Source organism: Chlamydotis macqueenii, chromosome 6, assembly GCF_036417535.1.
Source record: "Chlamydotis macqueenii isolate bChlMac1 chromosome 6, bChlMac1.mat, whole genome shotgun sequence".
Classification (NCBI taxonomy): Eukaryota; Metazoa; Chordata; class Aves; order Otidiformes; family Otididae; genus Chlamydotis; species Chlamydotis macqueenii.
The window spans coordinates 41,588,658-41,603,460 of NC_141561.1; the positions used below are offsets into that span (position 1 = coordinate 41,588,658).

The 14,803-nt window shown below is 50.3% G+C and overlaps 1 protein-coding gene and 2 long non-coding RNA genes across 4 annotated transcripts in view; 2 read left to right on the plus strand and 1 right to left on the minus strand.

Moving 5' to 3' along the window:
• The first annotated feature begins 31 nt into the window (after positions 1-31).
• On the plus strand, positions 32-1,007 carry LOC147600316 (uncharacterized). Of its 2 annotated transcripts, XR_015258881.1 has the most exons (4): positions 32-122; positions 218-287; positions 397-621; positions 852-1,007. It is a non-coding gene; the product is annotated as an uncharacterized LOC147600316 (long non-coding RNA). The 2 variants fall into 2 exon arrangements; XR_015258880.1 differs by lacking the exon at positions 32-122 and having other exon boundaries at positions 195-287.
• Positions 1,008-4,206: 3,199 nt separating this feature from the next.
• On the minus strand, positions 4,207-6,259 carry LOC147600317 (uncharacterized). The gene is made up of 2 exons (XR_015258990.1): positions 6,075-6,259; positions 4,207-4,739 (listed from the first exon to the last, which is right to left on the minus strand). It is a non-coding gene; the product is annotated as an uncharacterized LOC147600317 (long non-coding RNA).
• A 1,574-nt stretch (positions 6,260-7,833) lies between these two features.
• The window catches only part of NDUFA10 (NADH:ubiquinone oxidoreductase subunit A10), a 42,811-nt gene continuing 35,841 nt past the window's right edge, over positions 7,834-14,803 (plus strand). The window contains exons 1-5 of the mRNA XM_086751417.1: positions 7,834-7,979; positions 8,953-9,121; positions 9,720-9,935; positions 10,738-10,824; positions 14,410-14,531. Coding sequence (XP_086607543.1) covers positions 7,899-7,979; positions 8,953-9,121; positions 9,720-9,935; positions 10,738-10,824; positions 14,410-14,531 — 675 coding nt within the window. The 5' untranslated portion in view covers positions 7,834-7,898. The remainder of the gene's footprint in view (positions 7,980-8,952; positions 9,122-9,719; positions 9,936-10,737; positions 10,825-14,409; positions 14,532-14,803) is intronic.

Consider the following 14,803-nt stretch of genomic DNA (forward strand, 5'->3'; position numbering starts at 1 on the left):
TGAACGGGGAACCCAGCAGGAAGTTCACCACTTTTTGCAAGCGGGCAAGTACCGAGGGATATTTAACTGTTAACACCAGCTGAGGTTGCCTGAGCCGACCTATCGTCTCCTGATTTTTATTAGTAAGTAAAAAGCCCTGAGCAAACTGCAGAGGGAGGACTCCCTAAGCCCACATCCCACTGCCCCCAGCCCTGCTCTGCCTGGCCTCTCCCAGCAGGACCCCGCTGCGAGATCCACCCGGTCACAGAAGAAAAGAATCCCTTGTGATTCCTGAGGCTGGCCCTGCGGTAAGAGGGATGGAGGTCCCCTCCGCTCCACAGAGACACCTTCTCCCACACCCTGACCCACACAAATCCAGCCCAAACCCTCAGTCTGGTCGCGCTAGCTCCACCACAGGGCTGGAAATATCGCTTCATGGCACACAGGACAGAGTTTTGAGGCAGAGCGACCACCCTTTGCGTTTCCACGCTTTTTAAAGACTCCCTAATAACAACCCAAGAGAGGCTCTGGCTCACCTTCTCACCCAACTTTTATAACGTTGATGCTCCCTCCTTCATCCCAGGCTCGAGCTCAGCTTAACATCTCTCATTTACAACACTGATATTCCCTCCTCCGTGCCAGGTTTGGGCTCAAGCTTATCTCCCGGCCTCGACCCGTTCCCAGAAATGTGTACACACCTGTAATTCCTGGTAACCTGAGGTCCACAGGCTCATGGGATTTTGGAGTGGGGATGGAGGCATGGGGGTCCCAAAGCTGGGAAACTCCAGCAACACATTGCGGGGGGACATATTTTTGGTAAGAACAGGGCTCTTTTGGTAAATAGTAATTGCCATAACGTTTGATTTCGGCAGGCAGGGAAACGTAAGCCAGCCCGCGGCTCAAACCAGAGCACAACCGAGCATCTCCGACTCCCCAACAAGCTTCCTCACGGGAACGCTGGGGAAGCAGGACGATAACCGTTGGGATTTTTATTTTTCCTCCAGCCTGCCAGAGCCCACAAAGCTCCAATTAACCCTAATTAAAACAGAGTAGCCCAAGCATGCTGTCTCCCTACCTCTTTTGCTTCTCGCCCCCGCCTCACCCCAGTTGCACCCACCTCTTCGGCACCGGCTTCTTCCTCTTCCTCCCGGCGTACATCCCGCCCGCAGCCCCCGGTACCGGTGGCACCAGCAGCGCCGAGCGCCGGGGGAGCGGGCGGGCGGCCACGCCCGGGGGCGGGGTTTCAGGAGATGGCGGCGGTCCGGCTCCCGCCCCGCCCCCCCCCCCCCCCCCGGGACCTCGGACCGGTTCACCGGGGATGCAGCAGCCGAGGGAGAGGGTGGGCAGAGACCACCGTGCTCAGAGGGTCACCATCTCCAGGGAGTCACCAAATCCTCGGAAACACCGTGCCCACGGGCCACTGTACCCCAGGAGCCACCAAACACTGTCACCAAGGGGCCAGCGTCCCCATGGGGCCACCAAATCCTGGGAACTGCTGGGGCCATGGGTGACCGGCACCAAGGGGCCACCAAATCCTGGGAAACACCAGGCCCATGGGCCACCATCCCCAAAGAAACATCAAATCCTGGTAAATACCGTGCTGATGAGCTACCATCCCCCAGGAGCCACCAAATCCTGAGAAACACTGTGCCTGCGGGCCACTGTCTCCAGAGAGCTGCCGTGCACTGGGGACACCTGCCACTGTGGGCAGGGACCACCCTGCCCAGGGGGTTACCATCCCCAAGGGCCACCAAATCCTGGGAAACACCGTACCCACTCATGGGCTACCATCTCCAGGAAGCTACTAAATCCAGGGAAACACTGTGCCCACAGGCCACCCTGCCCAGGGAGCTACTGTGCCCATAGGCCACCATCCCCAGCAGGTCACCGTGCTTGGGGAGCCACTGTACCCCAAAAGTCACCAAGCTTACAGCTCGCTGTTCCTATGGGCCACTGTGCCCATTAGCCACCATGTGCAGAAGGCCACCACATCCTGGGAGCCACCATGCCTACGGGCCACCTCTTTTTCCTGCAAAAGATGACCACTGCAGAGCAGTTTCCGTGCTCCTCTCCTGCTGCAATGTCTGCAGGACAACGCTCACCCGCAGGCTCACGTTGCTGCTCTCCAGGCATCGTGCTTGGTGGCTGCATTGTCCCTCCTGCGACATACTTGCCAGCCCCAGCCCCATCTGGAGCAGCCAGCCCGGTGTAGCTGGGATATGTAGTCCTGTCCGTCACCCACAGCTAGAGAGACAACGCGGAACTGGAGGCACCTGAATTACTGCTCTGTTTCAACATCGAGATGTTTTGTCATGCAGCCACCAGTGGAAAATAAAAAACTGAGTAGAAAGATACAATGAAATTTAATACTTCCCCTGAGGACTCTCCTAGCCTCCAACCACTTCCAGCCCAGGAGGTTTCCTCAGCCAGACATGGTTCCTACCCAGTGACGCTCTTCCAGGCTCCCCTCGAATCCCCGTAAACATTTAGCACCGTGTTGCACAGACCAACCATCTCTGCACAAAGCCCCACCTCTTCTGGTCCAGTTTTAAAGCCTGGCTTCCATCACTCAGGTGATCACTTGGATCTCTAGTTGTCCTTGTTTGCCCTTCTCTGAGCCTTTTCCTGTTCCACCGCTTCCTTTCTGAGACAAGACGGACAATAAAAGAGGTTCATACCGGTGCCAAATGACGTCCTTTGTTTTCTTCTCTCCACCTTTTCTCAGCACTTTCCTTTTTTGATCCTTGCTGAGTTGAAATTTTTCAGGGACAAGATGCCACTCCTTGAGCGGCAAGGCTCAGCTCAGAGCCCCGCATGTTATGTGTACACGTGGGAGTGTGTATTCCCACCCGCACCACTTTCACAGTTTCCTCTGCTGAACAAGACCTCCTATTTTACTCCTCCATCCCATAAGACCCCTTTGACCTCCACTCTAGGACGAGTAACCATCACCAAACGCAGCCTCCTCACCACTCACACCCCATGTAGGACGTCAGTGTCAAACAGCAGTTTCCAGCACCGATCGGCAGAACTTGACCTCCTGGCGCTGTGGATGCAGAAGAGCATGGAGTGATGGTCCTCGAGAGTCAGCCCATCTCCTGCCCTGGTCACCCTTTCAGCATCCTGACAGCCCTACAGCCTCCGCTACTGAATTTTTCCTACCCTCTCCCGGGAGAGACTTGCAGACAGAGCTGTTAAGGACGGAAAGCCAGACCCAGACACATCGTATGTGGTTTTCTTTTTTTAAGCCAGGGATAAATTCTTGAAATGAAACGTGATCGGTTCTTGCCAAGGGGCAAAGCAGAAACAGCTAATGGTATCAAAAATGTCCCAGGTCAGCAGAGTTGATGTCAGTTTGATGGGAAGTGGGTTAATATGTTTGTTTATGACCTTTCTAGATGATACATTGAGACTCAGTAATTGAGCCATGCTTTTCAAGAAGGCAGGCAAAAATCCAGCTCAGCCCTGGAAACTGTGCTCTGGTATCTCCATCAAGCAGAGAAGGGACGCTGCGCTGAAGCCCATGATCCTACAGGTGAACGTCACCGGGGTTGTCCCTACTCGTTTCTGTGGGCTCACCTGCAGGCAGGGAAGCTCTGAGGACTCAAAGCAGGACACAGTGGGAACCTGGACAATTGACTGTAGAAATATTGAAAGAGATGGCAGCCCAGGTGGAAGAAAATAATCTCCCTGCTGCAAAACTGGCCCACTTGGACAAGTCAGTCCATCTGGAGATCCATCCTGCTCTGCAGCCACATTGCTGTGGACATCTCTGCGTCCAGATTTCACCAACTCAGCTGTGCAGCTTTATCAAAGCAAAAGGCAGAAATGGGTGTCTGCGGGTGCATACCAGTTTGCCTGTACGCGTTTCTCCTGCGAACACGAGGCTGGGAATAAGCAATACGTGAAGGGAGTTGTGCTCTGTTGAAACAGGGAATTAACTGTCTGCTAAATATCGCTTGATTTGGGAGACCAACTGTCTGCTAGACAATGCCTAACAATCCTGTTTGCCTTGAGACTCACTTAAGCTTATCAGGGACTGGTATTTGTCAAGGACTAACATGTCAAGCAAAGGACGTGATAACAGGAGCTGCAATGTTGGTCTGAAGTCATTAAGAAACTGCTGAAATCACCAAGTGAAAGGAGAGCAGGGGTGAATGACTAAAGCTCATCTAGAGGAAGATCAGACCCCTGGAGAAGTGAACACCACCAGAGACAGATCTGAAATGCTTACACAAGTGTTTTATTAATAACCCCGCCTCACTTATGCATATCTATGTCTGCATTGTGCAATCCTATGAATATCTATATCTGCACCTGATAAATTTTGGGTAAAATGTGCTGTCAGTGTGTGTGCTTTTGGAGAAGCAATCCCCCACGCACCCGGTGCCGAATAAACATGCCTGCTTTATAACTCTCTGAGTTGTAGAGTTTGATCCACGCGTCACTGTAAGGAAAAGTGCCTAAACCTAATCAGGGTGGCGTAGGGGCAAACCTTCACCCAGCAAAAACTGGTGCAGTTGCCGTGTCTTTGATGACGTTCATCATCTCCAGCATAAGGACTACTCGCAGCCCCTTGTGTGATAACTAGGGGGGTCAAAGGCTGTTACTGGCTTCCAGCAGGGTGCTGACTTTTGGCCATCCAGTGTCAGAGTATCCCTAGAGGTAGGTCTCACTCTGATGGCCTGAGTTCAAGGACAGCAAGAGATGGCAGGAAGGGAACCCTCTTGTCCAGTTCAGAAGCCATGGAGATGCCTGAGCTGAAAAGGAAAAAAATAACTCATCTCTAGTATCGAAAGAGGTCCCGTGCGTCACCGAGCGCTTGCTGTGCTCAGGACTCAGTGCTCAGCAGAGCAACGGCATCCCCTTCCATCCCAGCTCCCTGCTAAAGAGCAACGAGAGCTGGGGGCAGGATGCGCCATGGGTGCCATCCCTAAAGGACCACCCAAGGGAGGAGGCGGTGGCAGCACCAGCAGCCTCTGGTGACAGCCCTGGGCAAGACGAGCTAAGGAGTACGGTTCAGCCTAGGGGAGCCCAGGAGCAGCGGGAGATGCAGGCTAAACAAGAGACAAGGCTGCAGCATAGGTCCAAGGTCTGTCTGGGAGACAGGACTGGGGATAAGGCTACCTGACGCACAGAAAGGAGCTGGTCCAAGGTCCACCTATGTGCAGGGAGGTTAGAGATGGACAGAGATAGACATGGGCAAAGGTACAGCCTAAGACGCAGCCTAAGCGCTCGGGGCTGAGCTTAAATGTAGCCCATAGAGCCATGAGCAGAAGGTGAGATTGGCTGGGGCCACTAAGACCGGCTGGTGCTGGCAGAGCCCTGGCAGATGGTCCACTCACACCCCTCATGGGATGATCCCTTCTCACTCTGGTGTCTCCTTGGTCCTTTTCTTCTCCCCATTTGTTTCAACGAGGCACTTCCAAGACCTCAAAGCTCAGTCAAGAGCTGAGCGTTAGAAAACCAGACTGTCTGGTTCATTCAGAGGTTTCTCTGCAGTTTTCCGCTCCTTGACAAACACAGGAGGTCAGGCTGGCCAGGCAGATGGATCTTTCCTGACACAAGGCAAATTTGCTTTTAATGCTTCCCAAAGGAGAGCGGTTTCTCCAGGCTTCCTGTTGGCAAACAGGGAGCACAAAACCAAAAAAGTAGGGGAAGCAAAATCACCCACACGGTTTCCAGCAACCATGCATTGCAGCGGTATAGAGACAGGAGCAGCTTCTACAGAGAAGATGCTTTGAATGGGATGCCCTCTGATGTTAGCAGTGTCAGCAGCCTTTCCCAGCCTCCAGTGAGCACTGGGTGAGATGGGGACCTGTTGACACTCATAAAATGTATCGGGAGACAAGCCATGGTGGCGGGCAGGGAGAAAGCAGCTTTCCTTCAGCATTACCCAGCCCCATCTTGTGGCAGGACCAGCAAAAACTCCAAGAGCAGCAGTGAGGTTCGCCACTGCCTTGTCTGCTCATTGAATGGGCATCAGGATGGTTTCCCAGACATGTCTTCTCCTACCCTATGTCTGGTTAAGGCATCCCCTTTCCGCCAGCATCCCCCATCCCAGCCACAGGTAGGAATGGTAGGGCTGGTCCTACCTCTTGCGCTTCTGGAGGCCATCAAGATAGCTCACCCCCTTCCCTGCTGAAGGAGGCCCAGGGAGCTCTGCCACAAGCAGAGAACAACGGTGGGAAGCACCGGGCAGCTGTCCTTCTCTCTGCAGAGAGCAATGGGGGTCCTCTCTCCACGGTGGCCAAGCTAGGAGCAGCTGGTGGCATCCCGAGGAGTGAAAAATGCAGATGGGGCTTGGTGGATCTTCACCATCCTCTTCTTTGAGACCAGTGACAATCTAAAAGAGGCTAGAAATATATAAGACAGAAGGGGGAATTTTTTTACACTGAGGGTGGTGAAGCACTGGAACAGGTTGCCCAGAGAGGCGGTGGAAGCCCCATTCCTGGAAACGTTCAAGGCCAGACTGGATGGGGCTCTGAGCAACCTGATCTGGTTGGAGTTGTCCCTGCTTCTTGCAGGGGGGTTGGACTGGATGGGCTTTAAAGGTCCCTTCCAACCCAAACCATCCTGTGGTTCTACGAATCCAGACAGGAATGGAATTACTCAGAGGTGTCAGTATGGAAGGTGCCATGCTACAGCTAGAAAACACAACCCAAATCAAAGGCCCAAAGCATATGGCAGGAAGTGTTGTAGGTGGGGAACTGGAAGACGTCCCAGATCATGGGCTCCCATACAGCTGCAGATGGAGGTAGATCTTGATTTCCACCTCTTTGCCTTTGCACATCTGGAATTGTGTGGATAGCCAGACACCAGGGCCTCCGTTGGAAGAGCTGGGTACCCACCAGTCTGGAAGGGGGAGTGGTGGCCTTACAGAGGCAGGGGGAGCACAGGGGCTGCCTCCTGCACATCAGATTACATGGAAAGTGACAGGATGGACACAACATGGCTGGTGTCTGGTCGCATCCTATCACGGCAACAGAACCAGGAATAAGCAGTTAGCCTACAGTGAGATGCGGCTTGCTTCCCCAAAGCTCAAGTCCTGGACATCCCACTACTCCTGATCCACAGACCCAGTGGGCAGGGGGAGCGCGAGGGGCTTTGGCACGAGACCTCCTGTCCATTTCAGTGGAGGGGTCGAGGCCTGAGGACCCACCAGGGACACTGGAGCAGTGGTGTCGTTGTCTCGCCATTGGTTCTCCTCCCAGCACCTTGGGACTTGCCAAGGGAACAACACTTACCAAGGAAGTGACTTGCTGGGTGCGAGGAAGCCAGGGAGAAGCCAGCATTTCCTTACCCCTGGCGCTGCCGGCACCGGGACTCCCCCGGGCAAACTCAGTGCCAGAGAAAGAGCCAGGCTCCCTCTCTCGCCCCTGGAGCTCCCACCCCACAGTGTGCTTGTCTGCGAGGCAACGTGCTCCCCTCTGCCTGCCTGCCCCCCTCTGCCTGCCTGCTCCCCTCTGCCTGCCTGCTCCCTCTCTGCTTCTCTGCCTGCCTGCCCCTTTTCGGCCTGCTCCCTCTCTGCTTCCCTGCTCCCTCCCTCCATCCCTCTTTGCCTCCCTTTCTGCCAGCTCCCTTCCTTCCTCTCTGCTCCCTCCTTCCCTGCCTCTTTCCCCGCCTGTTCCTTCCATCTCTGCCTCCCTCCTCCTCTGCTCCTTCTTTGCCTTCTTCCCTCCCTTCTCCCCTCTGTCTGTCGGTCGGTCTGTCTCCCTGCTCCTTCTCTGCCTCTCTGCTTGCTCCCTCCCTCCCCTCCGCCTCGCTCCCTCCTCCTTCCCCGCCCGCCCGCTTCTCTCCTTCCCCGCCGCGGCCGCAGCCGCCCCCACGCTCTCCCGGCCCTCCGCCGTGACGCCATCCCCCCGCGCCTCGCCTTCTTCCGTCGCGCCAGGGCCGGCCGCGTCTTCCCGGGACCCGCCATGTCCTTGTGGTTGGGCAGGCTCGGCCCGGCCGCCGCCTCCGCCGCTCGGGGCCGCCTGGGCAGCGCCGCGGGGCCGGCGGTGAGCGGGGAAAGGCGACGGGGCGGTGGATGCTCACCTTGGGGTACCCGGGCCTCTCCGGCCTCCTCGCGGGGGCGGCTCCGGTGCTCGGGGTGGGGCCGCGTCCCCGGGGAGCGTTGGGATGGAGCTCGGGGAGGGGGGGGGGGGGGTGCCAGGCCGGACTGCTCCTTTAGGAGGGGACCTTCCCAAGAGGGAAGTGCTCCGAAGGGGGCTTCGGAGAGGAGGCGAGATTTTAGGTAGAGGCACAAGGAAAATACCTGAGGCCGGAGCGCGATGACCGGGTGACCTTCAGCTTGGGAATGCGGTCTTTGGTGGTGCAGGCAGAAGAGTTTTGAATAAAAATTAAAGCGCTTGCGTAAGCGAGGTCGCTATATTGTTCAAAATAAGGGTTATTCAGTTTTCACCCGGGCCTCTGAGCAGCTTTGCTGAGAAGGGCTGGGTAAGGTATCGCCTCCAGCTTTCCAGGCCAGGTGAATGTTTCTCTTCACCGTCGAGGCCAGGAACTGTGCAGAAATGGAGCTTTAACTCCCGTGAGAGACTGGCAGGGGATTTAATATTAATCTCTACCCAATAACAAACAAAAACGGAAGCAAAACCCTCCGCTAGCATCTCCCTTGGGAGTGCAGGGCACATCGTGTGTCCATGGCCTTCAGGAAGTCTGGGAAGTTTAAGTCATCGAGTGGATTCAGAGCAGTGCAGTCCTGATTCAAGCTTTAAAAACACTAAAAGCTATTTCATGGTTTCCAGCTTCTCAGTCTTTTATTTCATAAACAGCTTCTCAGCCTAAACACGGCTTCAGTTGCTGAGCTGAAATGGTGGTAATAACGGTACTGTATGAACATTCCTTGTGTGAGATGTATGAGTGTGTATCCTCCTGCGTGGGCAAAAGGTCTGAAAATGCTGCACTTTGAGCATGCCTCGTTCAGCTGAGAAAACAAAAATATGCTAATTTCATCATTGTGTTCTCTTTCAGGCAAGAATTCATGTCAGCTCTAAGCAGAATTTGCAGTATGGCTTGCTGGCATATATATTGGGAGACAGAGCTACAAAAAAGTTCACTGAATACAGCAAAGTCTTCACTGTGGATGGGAATTTATCTTCTGGAAAGGGCAAGCTTGCACAACAAATAGCAGAAAAATTAGGTACATCTTATTTACCTATTTCTCTAGCAGTTAGTAGAATTTAACAGTGTAATTGTAATTTTTGTGTAAAGAAAGTTAGTTCGCCAAACCAGCAATTCTTGACCGGCAAATTATTAGTTGGGTAATGCCACAGTTAATGTGGAGAGCTTATAGATAAGGGGAGAATAAAATGTTGAGGAGGTCTGAGATGAGGACGGGACGCTTGTCAGATCTGTGGGATACTTGTGTAGGGATGATGTGTTGTGAGTGAAATTTCGGTTTTGAGGAAGTCGGTTTGCTCCCTGAGGTCCTAACTCTGGTGAAGTCACTGAGTGCTTCTGAGAGGCAGGATCTTCTGCATGGATGTATGCAGGGAATGTATGTGAGTAGAGGACTGGTGGCAAAAAGCTGATGCTTAGAACAGTAGCTCAGCTCTCACCAGGGAGGTGAAGGGTAGCAGTACTTCAAATGAAGGTTTGTCTGCCATCTGTGATGTGATTGTGATTTTGTTTAAATCAGAGCTATACATTTAAATTAGAGCTGAATAGGTGTTTACTGTAAACAAAAGAAACTTGCTATTTTGATGGGTGTTCTGTTGTGGCTTTCTTTTTTTTGTCAGGAATGAAATATTTCCCAGAAGCAGACATCCATTACCTAGACAGAATCACGGGAGACGGAACGTTGCTGGATGAGAAATTCAATGGTTTCTGTAACCTAGAGAGGTTTTACAACGATCCGAAATGCCCCGATGGACACTCTTATCGGCTGCAAGCGTGGCTGTTTGGTAACCGTGTTTTACAGTATGCTGATGCCTTGGAGCATCTGCTGACCACAGGTTAGATTTCGCAGTAAATCAGTTTCATTTCTGAATTAAGTTATGAGTGTGTGTTGTGAGTAAGCTGTCTGGAGTGCTTTGCTAGTATCTGCATTTTTGAGTGAAAGGCTGTTACCTTGTTAAGCTTTTTATATTTTCCCCACTTAGTGATTCCAGGTTGACAGTCCATTTAGAAAAATACCTTGCTTATTTTGTGTTAGAACAGTGTCTCGTATCATTTCTAGCAAAGGAATTATGTACCATTTACCAATTTCATTAGTTCTAATTTGGCAATCCCTGATGATTATTAAAAAAAAAGAAAAAGGTTTAAACATACAGCAGTGAGTTGTACAGCCTTTTTACGACTCTCCCTAGACTTAGTTCCTGACGGTATCTCTTGTTCAGTCTTTTTGGTTTCATTAAATACTGTTTGGTGGTGGTATCGTTATAATTGAGCATCTTCTGGCGAGAAGAGATTGCCTGCACCAACGTTTACCTGTTGCTTGTGCTTTAGTAAGTGTTTTCTCAAAAAGATGCAAAGGTGTGAATGTCAGAAAGTCTCAGATACTAAAGGTACTCCTTAAATCTAGTAGTACTTAGCTCCTGTAGTGGGAGGCGCAGTAGGAGAACACAGGAGTGAGACAAGCGTGTTCAGCATACATACCCTGTATGTTTGTGTGAGCCAAAAACTTGCTCTTTTATTTAAAATTTCTAGGAAAGTGATCAGAATATTGACCATAAGAACAGTACTGTCTTTAATTTTAAATGTTGCTGCCAGCGGTCTCTTTGAGCCTTCCTGACTGGAACCTGCCTTCGCTTGCAGGACAAGGCGTGGTGATGGAGCGCTCTCCCTACAGCGACTTTGTGTTTCTGGATGCAATGTTTAAACAAGGCTACATCCACAAACGATGTAAGTTACTTGCACGTGAAAGGAAGTTATTTTGCTGTAACCTCAGCCAGAAGTGCGGTAGTTTAGTTTTTAAAAAAGAAACAAAAAAAGCCTGCTTGGAAGATGGACTCCTTTACATTTCCAGAGTTGTTCATAAGGTGCTTAGCGCCTTGCTGTTCCCTGTGTGTCAAGGACCAACCTCAAGCCGTGAGACTTCCTGTTTTGATTCAAGGCTTTGGTTCTGCTTCTATGTTAAAGAACATGTATTCCGTGTATTGCTTGCTTGTGTCCTGTCAGCCAGAGACTCCTGGAGTTCCCTGGAAATGTGAGCAGGCATGCTGATGAAGACTAGAGGTCCTTCAGGCAGACTGTGATCTTGCAGCATTAGGTGGGAGGTAGATAATGGGTCAGCAGGGTTTGTCCTGCATGCCTTAAATGACCGACTCCCTTTTGAGTCTCAAAGAACACAAATGTTGCTTTTGTCTTTGAGAAGGGCAAGGAGGACAATGCAGGGAGCTACAGGCCAATCTGCCTCAACTTGATCTGCAGAAAGGTGATGGAGCAAATCCTCCTGGAAGCCGTTTCCAAATGTATGGAGGATGTGAAGGTGATGGAGTGTAGTCATAGTTTTCTGAAAAGGAAGTTGCGCTTAAACAATTGATAGTCAGCTCCTCATAGAAGGCTAGCTCAGTGGATGAGTGGAGAGCAGCAGATATTATCTGAACTTAAGCAAATCTTTCAGTGCTGTCTCTCATAACCTCCTCATTGACAAACTGATGGATTAGATGTGCAGGTAGTAGATTGAAAAGTGGCTGAACTACTGGGCTCAGAGGGTTGTGCAAAGTCCAGCTGGAGGCCAGTAACTAGTGGTGTATCTCAGGGGAGGATACTGAGGCTGAAGGAGGTTTAAACTGGGTTTTAACACAGTTTTAAACTGACAGGCCAGAGCGCAACCTCAGCAGGTTTACGGGTAATGCAAAATTGGGAAGGTAGTGGTTGACACATCATGTGGTTTTGGTGCTGTGGAGAAATAGTTGGATGGTAAACTCATGAAGTTCAGCAAAAGGGGATGCAGAGTCCTGCAGCTAGGCAGGAATAGCTGCAGGCACTGGTGTATGCTGGAAGCCAGCTGACTAGAAAGTAGTTTTGCAGAGGAGGACCTAGGAATCCTGGTGGACACCAAGTTGATTTTTTTGTTTGTTTGTTTTGAATTTGCCGGCAGTGCTTTGAATTTTTGAATTTGCCAGCAACGTGTCCCTTGTGGCAAAGGATGCCACCAGCATCCCGGGTGCTGCATGAAGAAGAGTGTTGTCAGCACGTCAAGGGAGGTGATCACCGAATCTAGAGTAGATTGGTGACTCCAGTTCTGGGCTAGGAGTTGACAAAAGGTAGGAACTTACTGGAGCGAGTCTAGCAAAGGGCCACAGAGGTCACTAAGAAACTAGAACATCCAGTGTATGAGGAGAGGCTGAGAGAGGTGGGACTTTTTTTGTGGCCTGGAGAAGAGAAGGCTCAGGGGGATGTGTGTAAATACATGATGGTGTTTATGCAAATAAATAATTGATGGGGAGAATTATTGGATGGAACCAGTCTTTTCTCAGTGGGTCTCAGTGAGAGGATGAAAGCCAAAGGTCACAAATTGAAATGCGAGAAGTTCCATTTATAAGAGAACATTTTCTGTTGTGCAGGTAGTCAAACCCTGGAGCAGGTTGCTTGGAGATCCTGTGGGATCTCTGTCCTGGAGACCCTCAGAACCCTGTGGGACACTGTTCTGAGCCGCCTGCTGTATTTGACCCCATTCTGAGCCGAGTGGTTGAACCAGCTGGTCTGTAGATGTTCCTTCCACCCTCAGTGATTCTGTGGTTCAGGGTGACGGGTGCTGAGCTCCTGAGCGGTGCAGTGTTACTGTGCGGACGCCTTATGGGCAAGCTTATAGAGTCTCCATCCCTTGGCTAGGAATGGAGCGGTTATGTGACATGTGTAGGAGACCAGTCACAGCCAAAACATGCAAACTTACAGCTGCACAAAAGTTTGGAATTCTGGAGAAAGTAGCTGTAAATCCCAGTCATCAGCTGACCCTTAAATAATTCAGCCTTAAAGGCTGAAATTTTTGTTTCTGCCTGTTCTTAGCAAGTGTGGCATTTTGTCTGCTCTTGAGGTGAAGGTAGTTGTTTCCCTGACTGCCTCGTGTTTCTGTTGTCTTATTTGATTTGGCTTCGATTTAGGAGGGGTGTAGTTGTTTTTTAACACCTGCGGTAAGTTGCAGCTTCTTGCTGAATGAGTTTGAAAGCTGGTTGTAATGAACTGTGTCTTACTGCTCTGCATTGGAGAGGCAAACAAAGCCCAGCAAGTCGCGATCTGTAGTTCATATGAAATTCTGACAGCAAGTAATGGATTGTTCTGAAATCCTTAAACAGCAAACCTCTTGGTTAGAGGTACTGCTGACTGCTGCTTACTCTGGTGCCAAGCACAGCGGGCTTTAAATTTTTCAGAAACCGGTGGGATTTGAAAGCCTGGCACTTGCTAAGCTGATGAGCCTTACTGAGGAAAGCTTGCCCTTGAGCTAGGCTTAACAGGAGCCTGTGCTATTCATGCTACTTAAATTTGAACAGATGCTTTCCCTGAACCTGCATGGCTTGCTAATCACCACATATTACCCCAAAAATGCTTTAGGTTGTTGATGTGGTACAAGAACTCAGTTGCACAAAAGTGAAAAACTCCTCTCAGATCAATTTTTTTTTTTTGTATGGGAAGGTCCTGTCCTCCAAAACAGAGTCTGGCTGTCGCATTTTTGGAGAGAAGATCAGCTGTTGCTCACATAGCGCACAGAGCTATTGAGTAACAGCAGTGCAGAGTATGCCTCCAGTATAGGTGAAAAGGGACACTGTTGGGTTGGTGACCTCTTAAAATATTATCTTTACCTCAGTGTGATTTTGTGTATGCAACAGAGGACGAGGCAAATGCCTGCCTGATCCTTGGGTTTCCTCCCATGGTGGAAAATAGAGTACTTCTTGCAAAGTCTTCCTGAAGCATGATTTTTTTTTTTTTTTCCATTACCATCTTTGCCACGCTATCATCTTTGTGGTAGGATGGGGCTATTTATTTTGTGTATGAGGTTGTGGCAGAAGGCAGTGTTGCAGTCTCTCCCTGGTGTTTTGAGAGGCTATCTCTAAACGATGGAGGAAAAAAAAAATCTAGGCTTCTATAAACTTAAGTCAGAAATTAATTCCCTCTTTGATATAACTGATGTTAGATCATTTATGTCTCAGTGCACGTAGCTTCTTAGTTTAATTGTGTTTTACTTTCTCTTTCTGGAAGATGGCTTATCCTAAAAACTTCCTGAATCCTATTTGAGAAAAAGCCTACCCTAAACTTGCTGTATCAGGCAAGAAAAACAGATTATAAATACAAAGGTGAGGGATGTGATATATTTACAGGTAGAATGAGTTTAGCAAAAGCAGGAAAAAAACACTCGGGTGCTTGCAGACTAATTACCTGATAGGTTATAATTTTAACGTTGTTCCTCTTGTCCTCATTTGGAACACGTGATGTGTTCAGCTGGGCTGCCTTTAGCTCTCTGGTGTGTCTGCTTTTGTTTTTATGCAGGTCTCGATCACTACAAGGAGATCAAAGAGATCAGCATTTCTGAATTCCTGCCACCTCACTTGGCCATTTATGTCGATGTACCTGTCCCAGAGGTGCAAAAGAGGATTCAAGAGAATGGCGAGGTAGTTTTGTCTCTTGCCTCCCTTCCTGCCTGTTAATGTCTGTTGTGATTGTGGCCTTATGTGTGAGTGCCACAGGGTTTGCTGCAGAATTCTGCTTCTGAAAAGCTTCCCATCCTCTTAGGTGCACGAACTGTGTGTTGGTGGTGACTGTGTGGGTATTCTGGTATGCTTGCTCTAAAAAAAAGCAAAAATCTGCTGTTTTGACTGCATCAACCTGCTGTTATTTCTATAATGACAAGCTCTGTAAAAATCTTCTGCCCTTCAAAACCAGC